Source organism: Xenopus laevis, chromosome 2S, assembly GCF_017654675.1.
Source record: "Xenopus laevis strain J_2021 chromosome 2S, Xenopus_laevis_v10.1, whole genome shotgun sequence".
NCBI classification, from domain to species: Eukaryota; Metazoa; Chordata; class Amphibia; order Anura; family Pipidae; genus Xenopus; species Xenopus laevis.
Window position 1 is genome coordinate 134,877,686 of NC_054374.1, and position 21,861 is coordinate 134,899,546.

Genomic DNA, 21,861 nt, shown 5'->3' on the forward strand with positions numbered 1-21,861 from the left:
CTATGGAGCCTTTGCCTAGATGGATATTTACATAAATTGATTACTGTGGTACATTTCCCACATATTCAAGGTGAAACACATTACATGGCACTGTCTATTAGTAGCACAGCAACAGTCACAAAGAATCTGGTCCAGCGGTCACCCAGTTCCAGGAGATCTGCCCGGTGCTACAAGGAGTTTCCCTTATAGTACACGGTTATGGATCTGATATGGAAAAAAGACAAGCTAACTTTAAAAACCGAAAATTCTACCTTATATGACTAAAATGTCACATGTCCTACTAGGCACCCATAACAGCTGCTCCCCTCTCTAATACCCACTGGAGATTTCAGGCCTGCTTTAAATCCTCTTACTGCAGTGCCTTTTGGAATGCAGGACCCACAGAAAATACATTGAGTTTCCATTGCTTTAGACATAATGAACATCACATACGCCCACCATCTCTATTTCTATACTGTGCACAGTATTGCGCAGCTGCCACAGGTATAAAGATGACCTGACAGGATGATGTGTGGAAAGTAGCAGTTCAATCATACAGAAATCGGACTCACCGGGAGGAAAAAGTAGCACCACGTTATCACCGGCATTGAGATGACCTTTATCACATAGGGCAGCTGCTATTCTTTCTGCTCTCTTGTGTAGCTGTAAACATGTGGCATTGCAAACTGCCGTTCCCTAGGAACAAACAAATAATCGTTAACTTAATTAAATTAAATATTCGGGCTTAAAGGAAAACGATACCCCCAAATAATGTAGGTCTCTATTCATGTAAATAAACCATTTTCATAATATACTTGTTTAGTAGTATGTGCCATTGGGTAATCATAAATAGAAAATTGTCATTTTAAGAAATAAGGGCCGTCCCCTGGGATCCTAGGATTCACTGTGCACACAACAAGACAAGTTAGGTCACATGAGCCAATTAACAGAGTTCTGTCTTTTGCTCCCACAATTCTTCCTGTTACAGTTAGAGCTGCAGTATTTCTGGCCAGGTGATCTCTGAGGCAGCACAGAGAATATTTTAAAATGAGTGATCAATGGAAAAGATGTAAAAGGGCAATATTCACTTAAATATATATTTCACATTGGTAAGATTCTTTAATATGTCACTCAATATATGTAAACTGTTGCTTAACTATACATTTTTGAGGTATAGTTTTCCTTTAGGGTCAGGCCACACTGGGCGTTTTGGGGAGATTTGGTCACCTGGCGACTAATCGCCTAGTTTTTGCGGCGACCAATCTCCCTAAACGCCTTCCCTCACTCTGTGCCAGCTAACATGAAAAAAACGCTGGCGCTAATCACACGTGGCAATTCGTTTTCCGAAGTCGCCTCATGAGAAAAACTTTGGGTGACTTCGGAAAACGAATCACCACGTTTGATTAGCGCCGGCGTTTTTTTCATTTTAGCCGGCGCAGAGTGAGGGAAGGCGTTTGGGGAGATTGGTTGCTGCAAAAACGAGGCGATTAGTCGCCAGGCGACCAAATCTCCTCAAAACGCCCAGTGTGGCCTGACCCTTAAGCCACTTTCCTGTTCATTTATATAAAGAGAAGTAAAAACTGGAATGGGACACATTTCTGTACCTTGGCATTGAGGAGGATAAAAAGAACGTGCTCGGGGGTGGCTTGTGCTCGCCACTGTAAGAATTCTGTCAGATATTGGTGCTGTTGGAACAAACAAGAGCAGGTTAGTGGTGCATGCAGTCAGGCACACATACTCAATGTGGTTTACTAAAGTAAAACTTTTACCTTCTTTATCAAATCGTTTTCTTCTATTTGTCCCAAATCTCTCCCCGAGGCCTGAGCAATTCTTTTTCCAGCGACCAGATTACCCACCATGACAGATGCAGGCCCAACTCCTTCATATGTAAAAATAGTTGATACATTAAGCACCAACATATCTTGCAACACAATACAATAAATTAACTTTCACATCTCTAACTAGTGCAGACCTTCTTTGGATTTCACATTTCCCAATTTACCACTAGCAACAATAAACAGATGTGGCATTACCTGGCTGCTTTTGCCTTGGTTTTGGCAAGTTGGTTACACATGTATGAGGACACATGAGTATGTTACACGGGTGCAAACTGCCCTCCAAGAAGAGCTGTTTTGTTTGAGATATATGGATTCCTCCCAGTGGAGTTTTTGGCAACGTATTGGCTGGAACCAGGGCAAGACAGTAAACCCCCACTTGGTGGATACTATCAATTGCCTAAAAGAAAAAGCAAGGCTTTCAGTTAATTTACTTTGGATGAACTTGGCCCACAAGACTCATTTATCTCAGGACCATCATGTATAGTTTTTAAATATATTTGCCTTCTCCTGAAAGGCAGACACATAGAATTACTTTCTTTAAAGGAATAGTAACAACAAAAAATGAAAGTGTTTTAAGTAATGACAATATAATGTACTGATGGTGCTACGCAGGTACAACTGGTGTATTTGCTTTAGAAACTGTACTATAATTTATATAAACAAGCTGCTATGTAGCCACGGGAGCAGCCAACCAAAGCTGAAAAAGGAGAAAAGACACAGGATACACAGCAGATAACAGATAAGCTCTGTAGTATACAATGGGATTCTTCAGAACCAGCGCCGATTCTGGGGCTGCTGCCCTCTTCTCCCGCTCCGCGCTTAAAAATTAGCGTCAGAGCGGGTTTCAGGGGGCAGAATCGCTAGTGCATTGAGCGCAATAGCGCTCTTTGCACTAGCGGAGCCGAATATCCGAATATCCGGCTTTTTGCCGCCCCTTGTAACTGGCCGCTCGCTGCCGCCTGAGGCAAGGGTTTCACCTTGCCTCTTGGCAGAAGTGGCCCTGTTCAGAACTATGTTTCCTATACTTGAATGGCTGTCCCCATGGCTACAAAGCAGTTTGTTTATATAAACTATAGTAGTGTTTCTGAAGCAAACACACCAGTTTTACCAGTGCAGGGCAACAGTGCATTATATTGTCACTCCTTTAAGCCATTTTAATTTTTTGGTGTTACTGTTCCTTTAAGTTGTCACACTACATCCCATTTCTTTTAGTTAAACCATACCCAGTGAATGACTGGCACACAACACAGGTTATATTTTTCATTGTCTTTACACAATGCTGGCACAGAGGATGAATGCGGCACCTGTGCAAGGAGGAGCAAAGTAGTGCAAGGTGCAGGTACCCCTATGTCAGCATTAAAGCCAGTATTGCAAATGAAAACAATGGTATGTGGGCCAATCACCACTATGGCACCTTCTCTTCAACAGTGCAATGGGAGCAGAGCACAACACATCTATAGCTGTGAGCACTGACCCATCAGCTGGCCCAAGCCTCATCCGTTTATGGCCTGAATAAATCCAAAAGTAAGTGCCACAGTTTATAACACATTCCTACCTGTAACACACGGCTCATCCACTGGAAGGAATCTTCCTCAGAAGCATCGGGACGCTGTTCCGCCACCACCACAATCCGCTCATCATAAAATACAGTGACCGAAAATACCGCAATCCTGCAAGGAAAAATCCCAAAGCCATGAGTCTTGTGTACTTGGGTCAGTAATAGAGAAGCACAGCAGACTTTTACAGAACTTAATATAAACACATGTAATGAAGGCACCATAGTGTTACTATACATGTTACTATACGTGTGTTCTACTGTATACTGATCATTCCGAAAACAAACTCTAAATGGCCATCGTTTTACACATTTACACATGTAGGAAGATAAACGCTTCAAAAATCTAGTTCCACAGATGAAGCTCTTTATTTATTCACATCTACTTAACAGTGAACATATATTTTGCATTTGTTTTTTTTCCCTCTTTTACAACACTTTCATGTTTTTCACTGCAAGATTCCACAGGTTTAACAATATAAGTTAATGAGCTCTATAAACTATATAAATACATGTTAATAATATATAAAGTACCCCCTCTCATAAATGATAAGGATAGTATAAGTTACCGAGGCGTTTCATGACCATATAAAAACACAAGGCCGAAGTGAGTCATGTGACAGAAAAAACATCAGAACTCACCGTTTATAACTGATGACATCAGAACTCACAGTTTATAAGGATATAATTTACAAGATATGCATGGCTTTTGCGTATTATAATAATATAAACCAATATCATCGTTTACTAAACACACATAAAACTTTGAGTGCATATTTCATATAATTATTTACCTTCCTCTGTACAGGGTTTTAAAAGATTCCACAGCCAGTGCAGTAGCCACGATATCATCAGCATTGTGTCGCCTCCCGCTCACCATCACTGTGCCATCCATCTTTCCCACCACAAACACTAAACTGCCCTAAAAAAAAAAATCAGGTCATAGACCAACAGGTTTATTGTTTCACAACTCAGGGTATGAACGTACCTAAATTCTAGTACTAACATGTTATAAATATGATTAAGGCATCAATAGAACAGTTAAAGATCATACAGTTTGGCAACATAAATGTTCTGTCCTCCTTCCTTTTTATTATCGAGTGAAATGTTATGGTTTCAGCTCTGTAAATGAACTGCATGTTTAGAGAGTCAGTTTTATACTTACTGGCCCCACAAATCCAAGTAGCCCAGTTCTGACAAAGGGAGTTTCTCCTATAGAAGCCCCAGAAGCATTAACTGGAAAAACCTGAAATAAATGACAAAAAACAAACAGTTTAAATAAAACAACACAGTACAGTTATAAAGTAAAGCAAATAATCTAAACATCCCCCCCCCAAGAACATGAAAGAAACAATAACATTAGAAAAAAGGAAAGTGTGTAAGATAAATTGAAATATATTATACTATTGGCCAGCCCTGGTTATACTAATACCATAAAGTCATGGGGCAGCCATTAAAGTTAATAGGAGAAAAAGGTTTCCTTTACAGCAGATAAGCTCCCCAACCTTTTTAAACCATGAGCCATATTCAAATGTAAAAAGAGTTGGGGAGCAACAAAAGCATGAAAAAGTCCCTTGGGGTGCCAAATAAGGGCTGTGATTGGCTATTTGGTAGCCCCTATGTGGACTGGCAGCATACAAGAGGCTCTACTTGGCACTATAGTTAGTATTTATGCAATTTTAACTTGATTTCAAGCTTGGAATTCAAAAATAAACACCTAATTTGAGAACCCCGAGAGCAACATCCAAGAGGTTGGAGAGCAACATGTTGCTCACGAGCTACTGGTTGGGGATCACTGCTCTATAGAATACAATGGGTTTAGTTCTTACAAAGGAATATAAACAGTAGTCACCTGACATTCATGACTTTCTAAAGGACTATAGAATGAAGACCTAAAAAGACATTTGCTGCCAAGAAAACTTTTATTTGTCCACTACCTGCTTATATAACCCCGGTGCCAATCTTGTAGGGGCTCATGTTTGCAAATTCCATTGTGAGCATTTCTTATGGGTGACTAACTACAAGTGTATCTTGCACTGCAGCGAATCACATGCAAGCATTAAAAGAGCAAGTGTGCAACTGTTTGCAAGTACAGTCTCGTGTTCCTCAGCTGCATTTATGGCAACAAAGGAAAACAAGCTGCAAATATTTTGTTTTACTTTTGAAGATTTTAGTAACACCAAAAAGTTGAAATATATTATTTATGTAAAGGTTATATCTTGTTCCACCTGCAATTTTAAAATGTCTTGGCAAGAACGGTTCCAATTTGTATGAAAGAGGTTTTCATATTGTGTCACATGGGGTGTTTTGGCTGCTGCAGTCAGCATCTACCATCGCAGAGACATAGGGGTATATTTATCAAGAGTGAATTTAGAGAGCTCCGCAGTCCTCGAGAGTGAAATTCCGCCACTCTCCATTCATTCCTATGATTTTTAAAGGAGTATTTATCAATGGGGGAAAGTGAAAGTTCAACCTTTGATAAATTTGCCTTTCAAAATCCCATAGAAATGGATGGAGAGTGGCAGAATTTCACTCTAGCAAACTGTGGAGATCTCTAACTTCACTCTGATAAATATACCCCTAAAGCTGGTCATAGACGCAAAGATCCGATCGTACAAATCGAGGATTCATATGATTTTCGGACTGTGTGTGGAGTCCCAACATTTTTCGTCCGACAGAGATCGGACGTTTGGTCGCTCGGACAGGTTAGAAAATTTCTGTCGGCTGCTGATAATATCTCTGCGTGTATTGCAGTGGGAGTGGGAGTCGGACATAACTATCGTACAATTGCTGTCAGGGGCAGAACATCGGCTGAACTGTTCTTTTACTACTTTATTTGGTCGGAATGGTAAGACTTTGATCTGAATGGTTAGTGGCAGGTCGGGAGATGGGAAAGTCCGATCGTACGTTGATTTGTACGATTGGATCTTTGCGTCTGTGGCCAGCTTAAGACAGCAAAGACCCAGTTCAAGAGACTATGACAGTTGGCAGCAGCACAAACAAGCATACAGTTGGGCCTGACACAGGAACACAAGCCCTTGAGTCTCTCTCTACCTGAATGTGCTTAAGACCACCATGGCTTCTATTTCCGCCACATAAAAGACCTTTGCTGAATGTAACAGATGGCCTGTCAGATGAAAGGTAAACCAAGGCACCTAGAATGTATTTTCCCAACCAAGTTCTGGGGAGGCACAACTGCTAATGGGATTAAACTATAAGCTCCTTACATTTATTGCCAGTAAAATTCCCGCAGTGACAATGTACTTAACTGCTTAGACACAAATGATAACGGTATGAGGCTTTCTTATATTGCTTGATATGAACACATATTAATATCACTGCCCATCAGTCTAAGCACAGAGCTCTATCCACAAGCTAAGTGCACAGTGCAAGTACATACCTCAAACGTGTTCTTGGTGACTCCCGACAGGCCGTAGTACATTGTGCCTCCTCCTTTACAGCTCACACAGATTTCTCCTATCTCATCAGTTTTACACAGCTGGGGTACACCTTCCGGTTTCACAGTGCACATTACACCTTTGGGAAAGAGTATAATGCTGCTATGTATTGTGGTAACTTTGGGCTAATTATAAAGCTAATACTAGAACCCTAAAGCCCCTCTATGTAAAGAAAGCCAGTAAAACCACCACAAGGCTATTAAAGGAGATTTTAACCCTAACGTTAAAAAAAACCCTACCCCCCTACCCTTCATAGAACCCCCTCCCTCCTCCCCACAGCCAAAGTGTTACCCCGGGCAAATGCCCCTAACGTTTTACTTACCCTTGGTCCAGATTCAGACATCGGAGTTCACGGGCGTTATCTTCAGCCACTTCGGTAATCTTTAGAATAAGACTGGCGTGGCGGTGCATGCGCAGTTGGAGCAATTTTCTGCATCACAACAACTGCGCATGCGCCGAAGCGCTGGTCTCATTCAGAAGATTACCGAAGCGGCTGAAGATGGCGCCCATGAACTCTGATGCCTGAATCTGCACCGAGGGGTAAGTAAAACGTTAGGGGAATTTGCCCGGGGTAACACAGGTTGCCCCCCAACACAGGATGGGGGAGGGGGTCTATGTAGGGTGGGGGGAGGGTTTTTTTTAACATTAGGGTTGAATTTTCCTTTAATCAAAAGATTAAATGCGGTGTGCTAAATTTGGTCAGGCATTATAGTTATATGTATGAATTTAGAATGTGGAACAGATAATCTTCCAGGATTCAAAGGGAATTTATGGAAAAAGATTCACTTTTAAGTGTATAATTTGGTGCTACAATTCAGCATGATACTTGTCGTTGTGATTAGGATCTACTTACTTCCTGGCATAACATGGCCAACATCTTGGACTGTCAGTGCAGAATTCTTGTCCTCTGTGTTAACCCTGATCACGCCATAACTTAACCCATTCATAGACAAAATCGCTCTTCCAGGCAGGGGGGCACCAGGTACTCCAGGCCTTAAGAAAAGAATTTAAATATATTTATATAAAAACTACTAACGATTTCCTTTTAAAGACAATGGATATAAACCTGGTCATTCTAATAGCAATCCGATTTATATAGTACTGTATGAAAAAAGTTTAAAGAATAACAATCAAACATGAAGCCTTGCATTGCCAGATGCACCCAACTGCTTTTATCCTACAGAAAATGGAAATTAAAGTAAACAATTTTTAAACTTCTGTACCAAGGTAAGCTTGTTAAGTCTTCCAAGTGACTTAAGTATATTATCTGTCAACAGGGCTGCCATCAGAAATCGTGGGGCCCCGCACAACAAAATTTTCTGGGGCCCCCCTCGCCACCCCTCCCTCAGTGGGAGGGGTTCTGATTCGCCAGTGAAATGTAAGTCCCGGTAAAGGCGCATGGTGATTGGATAAAGTAGAGGGGAGGTTCAAACTTCTCCCAACCAATCAGCATGTGGCTTTACCAGGACTTACATTTCACTGGCGAATCAGAACACAAGAAGAAGTCATCGGAGCCCGGATGCAGGGGACCGGCTGTGCAAGTAAGTGCAAGTAAGTGCAGCACGGCGAGGCCCCCCTTAACTCCCCAAAACCTCCGGGCCCGGGACAACAGTCCCCCCTGTCCCCCCCTGATGGCGGTCCTGTCTGTCAACCTGGCCAAGGTATTCAGAGATTTCAGGCATCATTTTTTTATTATCTGTTTATCAGTTTGCTCTCTGCTGTGCAAGAGACTGGTTATTTTACAGGTTTTTAGACAACTTTTAGCTTTTGTGATTAGGTTTTAGTAGTGTAATCCTTTGCCTTCACCAGTGCTATATTTTACTATCCATTTAAAGATAAGATTGGGGTTAATCCCAGTTGTATATAGAATGTATTTTCCCTTTAATAAAAATAGGAAGAATCTAATATAACTGCATATCTTTTCCTGTAACCATTTGAAGTAACCATGCTCTGGAGCATCTTGTGCAACACCCTGTGTATCGACATGCAGTTTGGAGGAACAGATTGGCAACACATGAATAAAGGAAAGTTATTTTACACTGATTAAGTGATGTATAGATATAGTAAAGCTGTCTCTGGTTGCCCACTTTACCTTCGAATTGCGACGGTCATAGCTTCCGGAGAGGTTGCACATGGACAGATGACCTCAGGCTTCAGGCCATGGTTCTGAAATAAACTCAGGAATGCATCACATGAAGAAACCGACCCTGTAGGAAACAAGCATTACATATAGGATGAAAGAAACCATGTAAGCAATAACCGTCTGAAACCAGCTTACATTAACACCCGAGTATGTATTGTAGCATCAGGTTCTTTAGTACATATAAAGCAGTGAAATGCAGATGGAAGAGGGCTGTAATAGATTGCACACACTCCCAGACAAAGGAAAGGTAATTGACATGCACAGCACCCAGTAAACTAAAAAACGTGCCAGAGTTAAACATTTCTTGACTCATCCACATGTTTGCACACTCAGAACAAAAACAATTTGGCAAAAAAAGGTGGTTTGAAAGTCAATTTTTACTATTTGTTTCAGAAAAACATTTAATACAGACAATGCCTTACAATATGGCATGATTTTCACAATGTTTAAAAATAAGTATCAACCACCCATTAGTTATATACAGCAAGAAAGAAAACAGCAAGGGAGCGGATACACCTACCAGAAAAATGAGAATGGCCCCAACGTTTCGGCACCAAGGCCTTTGTCAAGGGGATTCTGCCAAACAAACTATCAGTGCAGTTATTAGGACAGGGATAATATTACCCCTGTCCTAATAACTGCATTGATAGTTTGTTTGGTTTTTAATTAATGAATACAGTTTTTAGGAAACGAAAAAACGTTTTTTAAATGTCCTCATGTTTCATTTGTTTCAGGTTTTAAATGATTTAAATAAAGATGCAATTTTTATGTAAGCCCACTAGAGGGCACCAATACTTTGTGTATAAGTAACCCAGCTGTAACAAGTGTACTGCTTACCTATGATTAAGGGATAACTCCCGAAACGCGTTAGGTGTTACCAGCAGGTACTCCAATAAACCCCATTTTCAGAAGTGCCGTCTGCTTCCTTGAATCTTTGCTATTTAGAACACTGAGACATTTGTGCATACTGCTACTAAAAAATGCCTTACCCTTTAAACAAAACAGGGATTGTTTGTCCATATATTGCAATATATTTAAGCTGGCCAACTACGTCAAAGTCATCCCATATCTGGCCAGTCCTATGCTCAATTTTATCTGATTCATTAAGAATTCAATTGCTTAATTATACATTTTACACAGGGACTAAGTTTTACCTGCAACTTATTTGTTACTTTCAAAGTAAAACTCCCAAACTTGGCTGCCTGTTTATTGGCCACCAGTGGGATCACCTGACTATAGCTGGAAAGGGTGGGAGCTGTGTGATGTAACTGGATTTTACTTAAAATACACAGTTTTTTTCTCTCTCTAATTTGATCATGTGAATTAATTGAACTTGAATATATATATATATCTACTGTATATATATATCTATATATATATCTCTATCTATCTATCTATCTATATATCTATATATATATATACATATATATATACACACACAGGTATAGGATCTGTTATCCGTAAACCCATTTTCCTGAAAGCTCCGAATTACAGAACGGCTGTATCCCATAGACTCCATTATAATCAAATAATGCAATTTTTTTTAATTTATTTCCTTTTTCTCTGTAATAATACAACAGTACCTTGAACTTGATCCAAACAAAGATACAACTAATCCTTATAGAAATCAAAACCAGCCTATTGTGTTTACTTAAAGGAAAACTATACCCCCCAAATAATGTAGCTCTCTATAAAAAGATATTGCATAAAACAGCTCATATGTAAAATCCTGCTTCATGTAAATAAACCATTTTCATAATAATATACTTTTCTAGTAGCATGTGCCATTGGGTAATCATAAATAGAAAATTGCCATTTTAAAAAATAAGGGCCGCCCCCTGGGATCGTAGGATTCACTGTACTCACAAACATACCAAACAAACCATACATTTAGGTCACATGAGCCAATTAACAGACAGGGTTGTGTCTTTTGCTTCCACACTTCTTCCTGTTACAGTTAGAGTTGTAGTATTTCTGGTCAGGTGATCTCTGAGGCAGCACACAGACCATCACGAAATGGTGGCTCAAGGCAAGAGATGTAAAAGGGCAATATCTACTTAAATATATATTCCAGTTTGGTAAGATTCTTTAATATGCCACTTAATATGATATGAACTATCTGTTGCTTAAGTGTTCATTTTGGGGGTATAGTTTTCCTTTAATGTTTAAATGATTTTCTAGTAGACTTAAGGGATGAAGATCCATATTACAGAAAGATCCAATATCTGGAAAACCCCAGGTCCCATGCATTATGGATAACAGGTTCCATACCTATAAACAGAGGCGGGCCACACTGGCCAGGCGCCCTAGGCAAGCCGGACAGTAGCGGCGCCTGCGCGAATCTGCTCATGCGCGAATCTACACTCGTGTGCGCATGCGCAAATCTGCGCTCGTGTGCACATGCGCGAACCTGCGCTCGCTTGTGCATGCACGAAATGGAGTTTTCGCACATGCGCAGAAGCGAAAAAGAAGCGATAACAACTAGACAGTCCGGAACCAGACTTGGGGTAGGCGACAGAGGAGGTACGTGCCTGGCGCCCCCCAGCTTTGCGCCCTAGGCACGTGCCTACTCTGCCTACCCCTAGTTCCGCCCTGCCTATAAATATATAGTGACCAACTCCATGTAGCTCCCACCCTTCCCAGCTATAATCAGGTGATCCCACTGGTGTCTAATAAAAGGGCAGCCAAGTTTGGGAGTTTTACTTTGAAAGCAGCTAGTAAGTTGCAGGTAAAACTTAGTCCCTTTGTAAAATGTATAATGAATCAATAGAATTCTTAATGAATCAGATGAAAATTGAGCATAGGACTGGCCAGATATGGGATGACTTTAACGTAGTTGTCCAGTTTAAATATATTGCAATATATGGACAAACAATCCCTGTTTTGTTTAAAGGGTAAGGCATTTTTCAGTAGCAGTATGCACAAAATGTCTCTGTCTTAAATATATTGATAATGGGTTGAGTGCAGAGGACTCTTGTAGTTGTCTATATGGATTTTATGGTCACAGCCTCATTGCACCCCCGCCTAATGGTTTTAAAAGTTAGTGGTGAGCACAACTTTCCCTTGTTTGGTAAAAATTATTACATTATTATTATTATTATTATTATGATTACACTGAAAATTAAAAGTGAGAATATGAGCACATGACACAACATTGCACTTACAAGGATTAGCTCCATCTGTGACAATGAGCATACGGAGAGAGGCCAGACTGATATCCTTTTGCTCTCGGTGGGCTATCATGGCCCAGTGCAAGTCCCGGCACTTTACTACAGCAACCCTGGCTGCCAGGAGAAAGAACAATGAGTTTGCTTTCTATATTATTATACAAAGCTCAGCAACGATAAAATAAAGTACAAAAATTTATATTCATTACAGAGTCTTCTTAAAGGAATTGTTCAGTGTAAAAATAAAAACTGGGTAAATAGATAGGCTGTGCAAAATAAAAAATGTATCTAATATAGTTAGTTAGCCAAAAATGTAATGTATAAAGGCTGGAGTGATTTGATGTATAACATGTCAGTCAGAACACTACTTCCTGCTTTTCAGCTCTCTTGGTTTACACTGACTGGTTACCCTGGCTACCAGGCAGTAACCAATCAGAGACTTGAGGGGGGCCACATGGGTCATAAATGTTGCTTTTGAATCTGAGCTGAATGCTGAGGATCAATTACAAACTCACTGAACAGAAATGTACCATGTGGCCCCCCTTCAAGTCGCTGACTAGCTCAGAGTTATAGAGCTGAAAAGCAGGAAGTTGTATTCTGGCTGTTTTATTAGACATCCAGTCACTCCAGCCTTTATACATTACATTTTTGGCTAACTAACTATATTAGAAACATTTTTTTACTTTGCACAGCCTATTTACCCAGTTTTTATTTTCACACTGAACTGTTCCTTTAAGAATACCAAATCCTGCGTGTGTTTTATGTTTCATATAAAGTGCAGAAGCATGAATATGTGTTTAATAATATTGCATCCCCTGAAGGTTCATCAGTGATTGACCTTAAAGAGACTTTGCGCCATGTAAACAATTAGCCTTATTAGTATTCCCTTTCCTGAAGCACTTCCATATGTTTGGCAGCCTGCCTAATATTAGAAAGAAGTTTCAGGTCCTTGTATTGAGTACAGAGCAAGTTAAAACTATGGTTTATACAAGCCACAAAAAAGAAACACAACACACAGGCTAATGCCAAACAGTTACAGCAAAGATGCTAATTGTTCACGAGTCTCTTTAACTAACTAGAAACAGACAAACATACACTTCCCAAAAACCCTGCCATTTATTAATCTGCATTCCTCATCAGAAAATAGCAATACTGTATTCAGTAGCTCAGGATCATTTGGAACTCACAAAGCTGTGACCCAACAACCCGATACAGATACTATGTACCATGATGAAACTCTCTCTCTTACTGAGATTTTAAACATGAATTTTCGAACACACTGTGGGGCTTCCCCAGGCCATTTATTCTCCTGCACACACACCTATATATATATATATATATATATATATATATATATATATATATATATATATATATATATATATATATATATATATATATATACCTATATATATATATATATATATACATACATATATATATATATATATATACATACATATATACATACATATATATATATATATATATATATATATATATATATATATACATACATATATATATATATATATATATATATATATATATATATATATATATATATATATATATATATATATATATATAGGTGTGTGTGAATATGAGTCTAAATGGCATCTGTTCCTTATGCTTGTGTCTATAATGCATGATGATCCTAAAGTGAACTTGCATACATCAGTGCATAGGTCTGCATGTGTCTGCTTCCATCTATTTATATATAGTGCAGTGAAGATCGTGTGATGAACTATGACGACAAGATTTGTTACCTTTATTGGCATGCACCCTCTGCACCCAGGATAACGGGCAAGCTTTCATCACGGAGTATGGCACGCTGACTGTATTCATTTTGTTCACTACATTCTGAAAGAGACGCAGAAACATGTAAAAACTTACTTGGCCTCCCATTATATTCTCTGTTATTTGATAAGTCAATACTGTCCTTCTCTATCACAGATATGACTATCTGGGTAATGATGATTATAATATACAGAAAGACATAATAGGATGAAGTGGCCAGAATGTGTTCTTGCTCAAGTGATTTAAAGGAGAACTAAACTCCCTATCTTATAAAAACCCGTACCCTCCATAGTCCCCCATCCCTGCTCCCACCACAACAGGTGTTAACACCTGTAAATGCCTCTAAGTCTGTAATTACCCCTCATTGCAGATTGAGCGCAGTGGAGCTCACGGGAGCCATCTTCAGTGTTTCAGTAATCTTTGTTAAGTAAACGCTGTATCATCGCATGCGCAGTTGAAGCAGTCTTCCACTTCATGATAACTGCACATGCGCTGAAAGTGACGAAAAATTACCAAAGCGCCGGAAGACCCAAAGATTACTGAATATGTTGCCCGTGAGCTCTGCTGACTCTGCAACGAGGGGTAATTACAGGCTTAGGGGCATTTACAGGTCTTAACACCTGTGCGGGGGGGGGGAGCAGGGAGGGGGACTATTGAGGGTAGGGTTTATAAGCAAGGGGATTTAATTCTACTTTAATAGCTTTTGGCTCTCTGGCCACCTCACCATATATTCACTGTTTGCTCTGTTCTGGATGCAATCATACCGTTCTCTGTCTATAAAGAACACACACCACTTTGGTACCTGCATACTGGCTTTAAACCCATATGATGCAGACTCTGACTAACCAATGATTAAATAGGAAGACCAGGAAAACCTGTTGAAGAATTAAAACCCTCCATTCCATGAGTTTGTAGAAAGCCACAAGTGAGACAGGTCATAAAGAAATCTGAGAATTTGGGTTCAAATAGGTATTGTTGCATAAAAATACATTTATTTGATCTTCTATAAGATTGCTCCAAAACATTTCAATGAAATACTCTTTAAAGAGGTTGTTCACCTTTAAATTAACTTTTAGTAGGATGTAGATATTATGATACAATTTGCAATTGTTTTTTATTTTTTATCATTTGTGCTTTTTGAGTCACTTAGCTTTTTATTCAGCAGATCTCCAGTTTGCAATTTAAGGAATCCGGTTGCTAATGCCCAAATTACCCTAGTAACCATGCATTGATTTGAACAAGAGACTGGAATTTGAATAGGAGAGGCCTGAATATAAAGATGAGTAATAAAAAGTAGCAATAACAATACATTTGTAGCCTTACATTGCATTTTTTTTTCATGGGGGATCAGTGACCCCCATTTGAAAACTGAAAAGTGTCAGATGAAGACTTTAAAATCTATAAAGAATAAATAATGCTGACCGATAGAATAGTTGCTTAGAATTCCCCATTCTATCCCTTTAACACACTGATTGCACATTAAACTCATCGCTTGTGCAGATTCCTATAATATAACAGGTCATTAAGAAAAGGCAAATGGAGAGAAGATGTATTTTCTTCTATAAAGAACATAGTAAAGATGAGCTAGGACCAGGGCCGGATTTACATAGTGGACGCCCCTAGGCCCACTACCATTCGTCGCCCCTGTCTCCTCCAGGGGAACAGGAGCAATGGGGATTGGCGCACAGGAAATTTAAAAAATGATTGTATCTCCAGCGCATCCCCAGTGTTTTTGAACCAATGTGGATGTGGTTGGGCAGCATGCTGCCCCCTAAAATCCTGTCGCCCTAGGCCCGGCCTAGATGGCCTTTCCACAAATCTGGGCCTGGCTAGGACATGGCAATTGCTGAGAGAAGAGCAGTTCAAACATCATTTCAGAGAAGTACTGCATCCAATGAGAAATGATGCTTGTGCTCTCCATTAGAAAATATACAGCTCTGCTAACAGAAGATAATTTGGGAAAATTCCTCTTTACCATGTTATTCTGAAGCTTACCGTTAATATACCATGCCACAGTCCCGCATCCCTCTTGAAGTCCAGGACATTAACTATGATCTCACCTAAATAAGGAGGAATAAAATGTGATTAGAATATTCATATTAGAAATTGAAAATGTATTTCAAGTGTTTATTATTGGCTTTTATTTACAACAATTACTCTATGCTAGATACTGTGGAGGTCGCAGTATAAAATAAGGTCACACATTCTGGGAATAGTATATATTCTATATATCTTCCTAGGTTATTCATTGTAATGATTCTCATCACTCTATTCTTTCTTATTATTTTACAAGTATGTGATCAAGTATGCCTAATGGAACATGGGGGGGGGCTATGAAAAAAGGTTTCTGGATAACAGATCTCATACATGAAACAGAAAAGGTGGTCTTCTGCATACATACAGTATATGCTTAATAATTCCTGCAAGGATTGCATTGCCATCAATAATGAGTAGAAATTTTCACCAAATATTGTTAATACAGATACAGAATCCAGCCCCTCTAGCGCATGGGTCCCCAACCTTTTTTTGCTTGTGAGCCACATTAAAATATAAAAAGCTGGAGAGCAACTGTTACTGGGGTGCCAAATATGGATTGGGATTCGCTATTGGTAGCCCCTATGTGGACTAGCAGCAGTATACCTGGTTTTTATGCAACTAAAGCCGGAATTCAAGCCCAGAATTCAAAAACTAGCACCTGCTTTGAGGCCCCTGAGAGCATCATCCAAGGGGTTGGTGATCAACATGTTACTCACGAGCCACTGATTGGGGACAACTGCTTGGAACATAACAGACCAAATGCAACTGACAGAAATCTAACTTATTAGTTAGGGATCCATTATCCAGAAACCCATTTTCCAGAAAGCTCCAAATTACAGAAAGGCCATCTTCCATAGACTCCATTTTATCCAAATAATCAGAATTTTAAAAAATAATAATTTTATAATAATAAAAAAAATAAAACAGTAGCTTTTACTTGATCTCAACTAAGATATAATTATTCCCTTATTAGAAGCAAAACCAGCCTATTGGGTTTACTTAATTTTTACATGATTTCCGAGCAGACTTAGGGTATGAAGATCCAAATTACGGAAAGATCCGTTATCCAGAAAACCCCAAGTCCTGAGCATTCTGAATAACAGGTCCCATACCTGTAGTTACATTTCCTCCACAGTCCCACTTCTGTTTTTAAATATGACGTAAAAACCCCTCAGCAGCAGGATTGTTCTTGAGACATGTATCATGGGAGCTAAAAAAGTAACACCTGTTTGTGGTGCTGGGACATCCCCATACATTTTGGTTCCCATTTCCAAAGATTTGAATATCTGGAAAAAAGTCTTAACTAGTGTGACAGATCCAATTGAAATGGAAGGGAATAGTGTCAAGTAAAAATTTAATTAAAGGTTTTAATGCAGTAAATGTCCTTATGATCTGCATGAAGCAAGCTGTCTCTTTGGTTACTCACCCTCTGTGTAGTTACAGGCCTGTGAGAGTGCCTGGCAATGAGACAACATGGCTATCCGAGACACTGTCACACCCATCACACTGCCCTCCTTGCTTGTTTTGTACTAAAGAAAAGGGGGTGGCAGAAAGTGTTTAGGATTGATTCACTTTAGTCATGTCACTGTGTGTAATTATGTAGTAAAGAAGGCAACATTTTACCCTGGTCCTATATGCCATTGTAACAGCTGTCTCTAAAAGGGTTCCTATAGTTTCAACATTTTAGAATTGTTCTAAAAGGAGAACTAAAGATCAACTAAAAAGGTAGGGTAGAAATGTACATTCTGTTTTGGGCTTCTGTACCAGCCCAAGGCAACCACAGCCCTTTAGCAGTAAAGATCTGTGTCTCCAAAGATGCCCCAGTAGCTCCCCATCTTCTTTTCTACTGATTTACTGCACATGCTCTGTGCTGCTGTCACTTACTGAATACATATCATATAAATGTCACAATATAAGGCTGAGGCTGATTAGTAAATAATTCAGATTATTGGTACATGGATCAGAAACCAGCACAATTAGGGCAGAGACACACGGTCAGATTCGGGGAGATTAGTCAACCAGCGACAAATCGGCTCAACCAGCGACAAATCGGAAACTAATCCCCCCAAACTGCCTTCCCGCCTATCTAAATTGTCGGTGGGATGGCACTAGGAATGCTTCATTTTCCAAAGTTGCCTCACGAGGAACTTGGAGTGACTTCGGAAAACGTAGTGATCCGAGTGCCATTCCGCTGTCAATTTTCATTCTAGCTGGTGGGAAGGCAGTTCAAGGAGGTTAGTTGCCCTGAAGAAGAGGAGATTTGTCGCCGGGCGACTGATCTCCCCGAATCTGACCTTGTGTCTCTGCCCTTAGCAAGAGAATTTAATAGTCAAACCTATAGCATCAGCTAACAGGACAGGTCAACCTCTAAGCTTAGCTTCTCAACAGCTGCTCAAAGTACACTGAGCATGTGCGTGTCACACACTCCTAACAAAATCCAAAATGGGAAACTTCTGTGACAAATTTAAAGGGCTTGAACAGTACTATAATAGAGCTGCTAAAACTGTAGGCTATTTCAATAAGCATTGCTAGCCATACTCATGTTTAGGGTTTAATATAGGAGAATAACTATGCTAGCATAGTTCTCTTTACAGGTTATAATAGGGAGCTGGGCTTGGTATGTGAAGACCATTTATGGTCCTGTTCAAAAAGTTCACACCCCCAGTGACACCACAGCATTACCCTTTATCAGGCCTTGATCCATTTTTATTTTCTAAATGGGATTATAAACCAAATAGGAGCCCGAAGGGAGGCAATAAAGAGCTTGTGGCCAACCAAAGTGAGCTAATGGCTGCTTGGCAGTAATACCTTAGAGAATCTTTGGAGAAATAACCACATGGAAACTAAACATAAGTATTTCCATTAATAAAAAATGAAAGTAGATTAGCCCAATGATGGTCTAGTACAGATAGCATAATAAAATAAATGGTGTTGGACACAAGATCAGTGCAAGCAATGCCTGTCTTGCAATCATTTTCCCCTCAGAACAGTATTTTTGGAATTTTCAGCAAATTAAAGGGAAATATCAGAAATAAACTTGGGTCAAGTTATAGAAGCTTTACCCACATCTTTGTGGGCATTTACCTCAATGTACGCTGGTTCTGTGCCAGCATTGGTGATGTGCGGCTGCCAGTCCTTTGGTGATTTAGACAAGAATCTGGAATCTGTTACAACCCACTTGAGTCTGGGCCAGCCTAAACAGAAATACCAAAGAGAGATCAGTACAGTATGGAAATATTAATAATAGAATATATACATTTGAACCAAACAGTAACCTCCAAAGTTCTCATTTACTCTGCTCTGAGACTGGTCCCATTCACGATACACTAACATTCCCCCCCTGGAACTGGAAGATCATGATGGAGGCTAACATTTGATGGAAGGCCAGTTGTTTTTATTACAAGTCTGAAGTATTCAACTAATAATTATGTTGTACAGGACTGGACTGGGATTTAAAATAGGCCCTGGCATTCTTTGTACTCAGAGGCCCACACAGCCCCCCACTAGCCCACTTGGTAGTCACTTTCGATGGCACCTTATAGCAGCCCCTCTGGCATTTGCCTGAACCCACAGATTGCCAGTCCGGGCCTGTACATATATACTGTATGTATGAAACTGAACACAACTTCATGGTATCTTTACCTATAAAAAACAAAAATGCCATAATAAATACAATAAAGGAAATAGAATAGTGACGCACAACTGCTGTGCGACCTGCATATTAGAGTGGTTTGGTATAGAAATCCAGGCTCACTCTCGTGTTCAGGCGATGGCAGCAAACTTAAAGGAGTTGTTCACCTTCAAACAACTAGTTGTTTTCAGATAGATCACCAGAAATAACGATTTTCTATTTTCTATGTGTCACCGTTTTTCTAATATTGAAGTGTAAAGTGTCATTTTTCAACTTCTAAAGCAGCTCTGGCAGGAAGGGTCGCCGACCCTGTAAACTGTTCTAAATGGATACATTTAGTTGATACATTTGTTATCTTTGTCCCTGCTGAGCAGAATCCCTGAGTTTCATTACAGGCAGCTGTTAGACTTGATACAATAGTTGCTGATACTCCAGAGATACTGCTGAGAAATGTATCAACTAAATGTTGATGCAAAATTGTAACAGTTCAGAGTCTGCACCTGAATTACTGAGCTGCCAGACTGAAACACCAGAGACAGGGACATTCAACTTTAGATTGGAAAAATTTAGATTTAGATTTTGGAAAAACAGTAAATAACAGTAAAAGATAAATAACAGAAAGTATATTGCTAATATTTACACATCTTAAGGGCATTGACACACGTATAAATAATAGAAATATACAAAACCAATCCCCTAGGTAAGAGAAATCCGTTGGCTAGTGGTAAATTAATGGCTTACAATATTCCTAAGTAGTGCATCTTTTGAAACATTTTCTTAGTGTGTGCTTGGAATGATTTTTATATATATATATATATATATATATATATATATATATATATATATATATATATATATATATATGGCCATCTTAAATATATTGCAATATATGGACAAACAATCCCTGTGTTGTTTAAAGGGTAAGGCATTTTTCAGTAGCAGTATGCACAAAATGTCGCTGTCTTAAATATATTGATAATGGGTTGAGTGCAGAGGAATCTTGTATTTGTCTATATGTTTTTTGTGGTCACACCCTCATTGCACCCCCGCCTAATGATTTTAAAAACTAGTGGTGAGCACAACTTTCCCTTGTTTGAGATTATATATATATATATATATATATATATATATATATATAATATCAAAACAGGGGGGTTGTGGGAGCACTCTAAAGTCTTTAAAGTATATATATATATATATATATATATATATATATATATATATATATATATATATATATATATATATATATATATATATATATATATATATATATATATATATATATATATATAATAAATGCTATTGCATATGTACCCAAGTAGGGGTTATTTTGTTACAAAGTTATGATCATAAAATTGATAAGCCACCAAAGGGGAACACTTATTAATAACATGCATTAATCTTGTTATCCACAAGGACCTGGCATTTTCTGGATAAGAGATCTTTTCGTAAGTCTTCTAGAATAATCATGTGAACATTAAATAAACTCAATACACTGTTTTTTGTTTTTTTTTTCAATAAAGATTAATTATTTCTTAGGTTGGATCTAGTACAAGGGACTTTTATTATTACAGAGAAAAAAAGGAGATTTTTAAAAATGTTGATTATTTGGATAAAATGGAGTCTATGGGAGATGGCCTTTCTGTAATTTAGAGCATTCTGGATAATAAAACCCATTATCCAGAAAGCTCCAAATTATGGAAAGGCCATCTCCCATAAAATCATTTTTAAACAAACAAATTACATTTTTAAAAAATATTTCCCTTTTCTCTGTAGTAAGCAGCTCGCTTAAGTACAGTATGGGACCTGTTATCCAGAATGCCTGGGACCTGGGGCTTTCCGGATAACGGATCTTTCCGTAATTTGAATCTTCACACCTTAAGTCTACTAGAAAATCTTGTAAACATTAAATAATCCCAGCCTCCAATAAGGATTAATTTTATTTTAGTTTGGATCATGCACAAGGTACTGTTTTTTTATTATTATTATTACTATTATTATTATTATTATTATTATAGAGAAAAAGAAAAACATTTAAACATTTTTGGATTATCTGGATAAATCCAGATAATGGGAGAAAGCTTTAACGGGTTTTCTGGACCGTACCTGTACCTTTTACTTCTAACCACGATATATTTAATCCTTATTGGAGGCAAAACAATCTTATTTTGTTTATTTAATATTTAAATTATTTTTAAATAGACGTGTAGTAGTATGGTGATCCAAATTACGTAAAGACAGATAACAGGC

At 38.8% G+C, this 21,861-nt stretch overlaps 1 protein-coding gene across 3 annotated transcripts in view; it reads right to left on the reverse strand.

Annotated features, from left to right (window-relative positions):
• The window catches only part of LOC108709000 (disco-interacting protein 2 homolog B), a 134,305-nt gene that overhangs the window by 15,625 nt on the left and 96,819 nt on the right, over positions 1 to 21,861 (reverse strand). For all 3 annotated transcript variants that reach the window (XM_041584457.1, XM_041584456.1, XM_041584459.1), the window contains 15 exons: positions 19,062 to 19,171; positions 17,404 to 17,506; positions 15,936 to 16,000; positions 13,910 to 14,003; positions 12,138 to 12,257; positions 8,923 to 9,037; positions 7,684 to 7,823; positions 6,773 to 6,909; positions 4,538 to 4,618; positions 4,167 to 4,294; positions 3,373 to 3,487; positions 2,013 to 2,214; positions 1,749 to 1,858; positions 1,584 to 1,664; positions 552 to 675 (listed from right to left, as the gene is read on the reverse strand). In XM_041584457.1, coding sequence (XP_041440391.1) covers positions 552 to 675; positions 1,584 to 1,664; positions 1,749 to 1,858; positions 2,013 to 2,214; positions 3,373 to 3,487; positions 4,167 to 4,294; positions 4,538 to 4,618; positions 6,773 to 6,909; positions 7,684 to 7,823; positions 8,923 to 9,037; positions 12,138 to 12,257; positions 13,910 to 14,003; positions 15,936 to 16,000; positions 17,404 to 17,506; positions 19,062 to 19,171 — 1,725 coding nt within the window. The remainder of the gene's footprint in view (positions 1 to 551; positions 676 to 1,583; positions 1,665 to 1,748; positions 1,859 to 2,012; positions 2,215 to 3,372; positions 3,488 to 4,166; positions 4,295 to 4,537; positions 4,619 to 6,772; positions 6,910 to 7,683; positions 7,824 to 8,922; positions 9,038 to 12,137; positions 12,258 to 13,909; positions 14,004 to 15,935; positions 16,001 to 17,403; positions 17,507 to 19,061; positions 19,172 to 21,861) is intronic.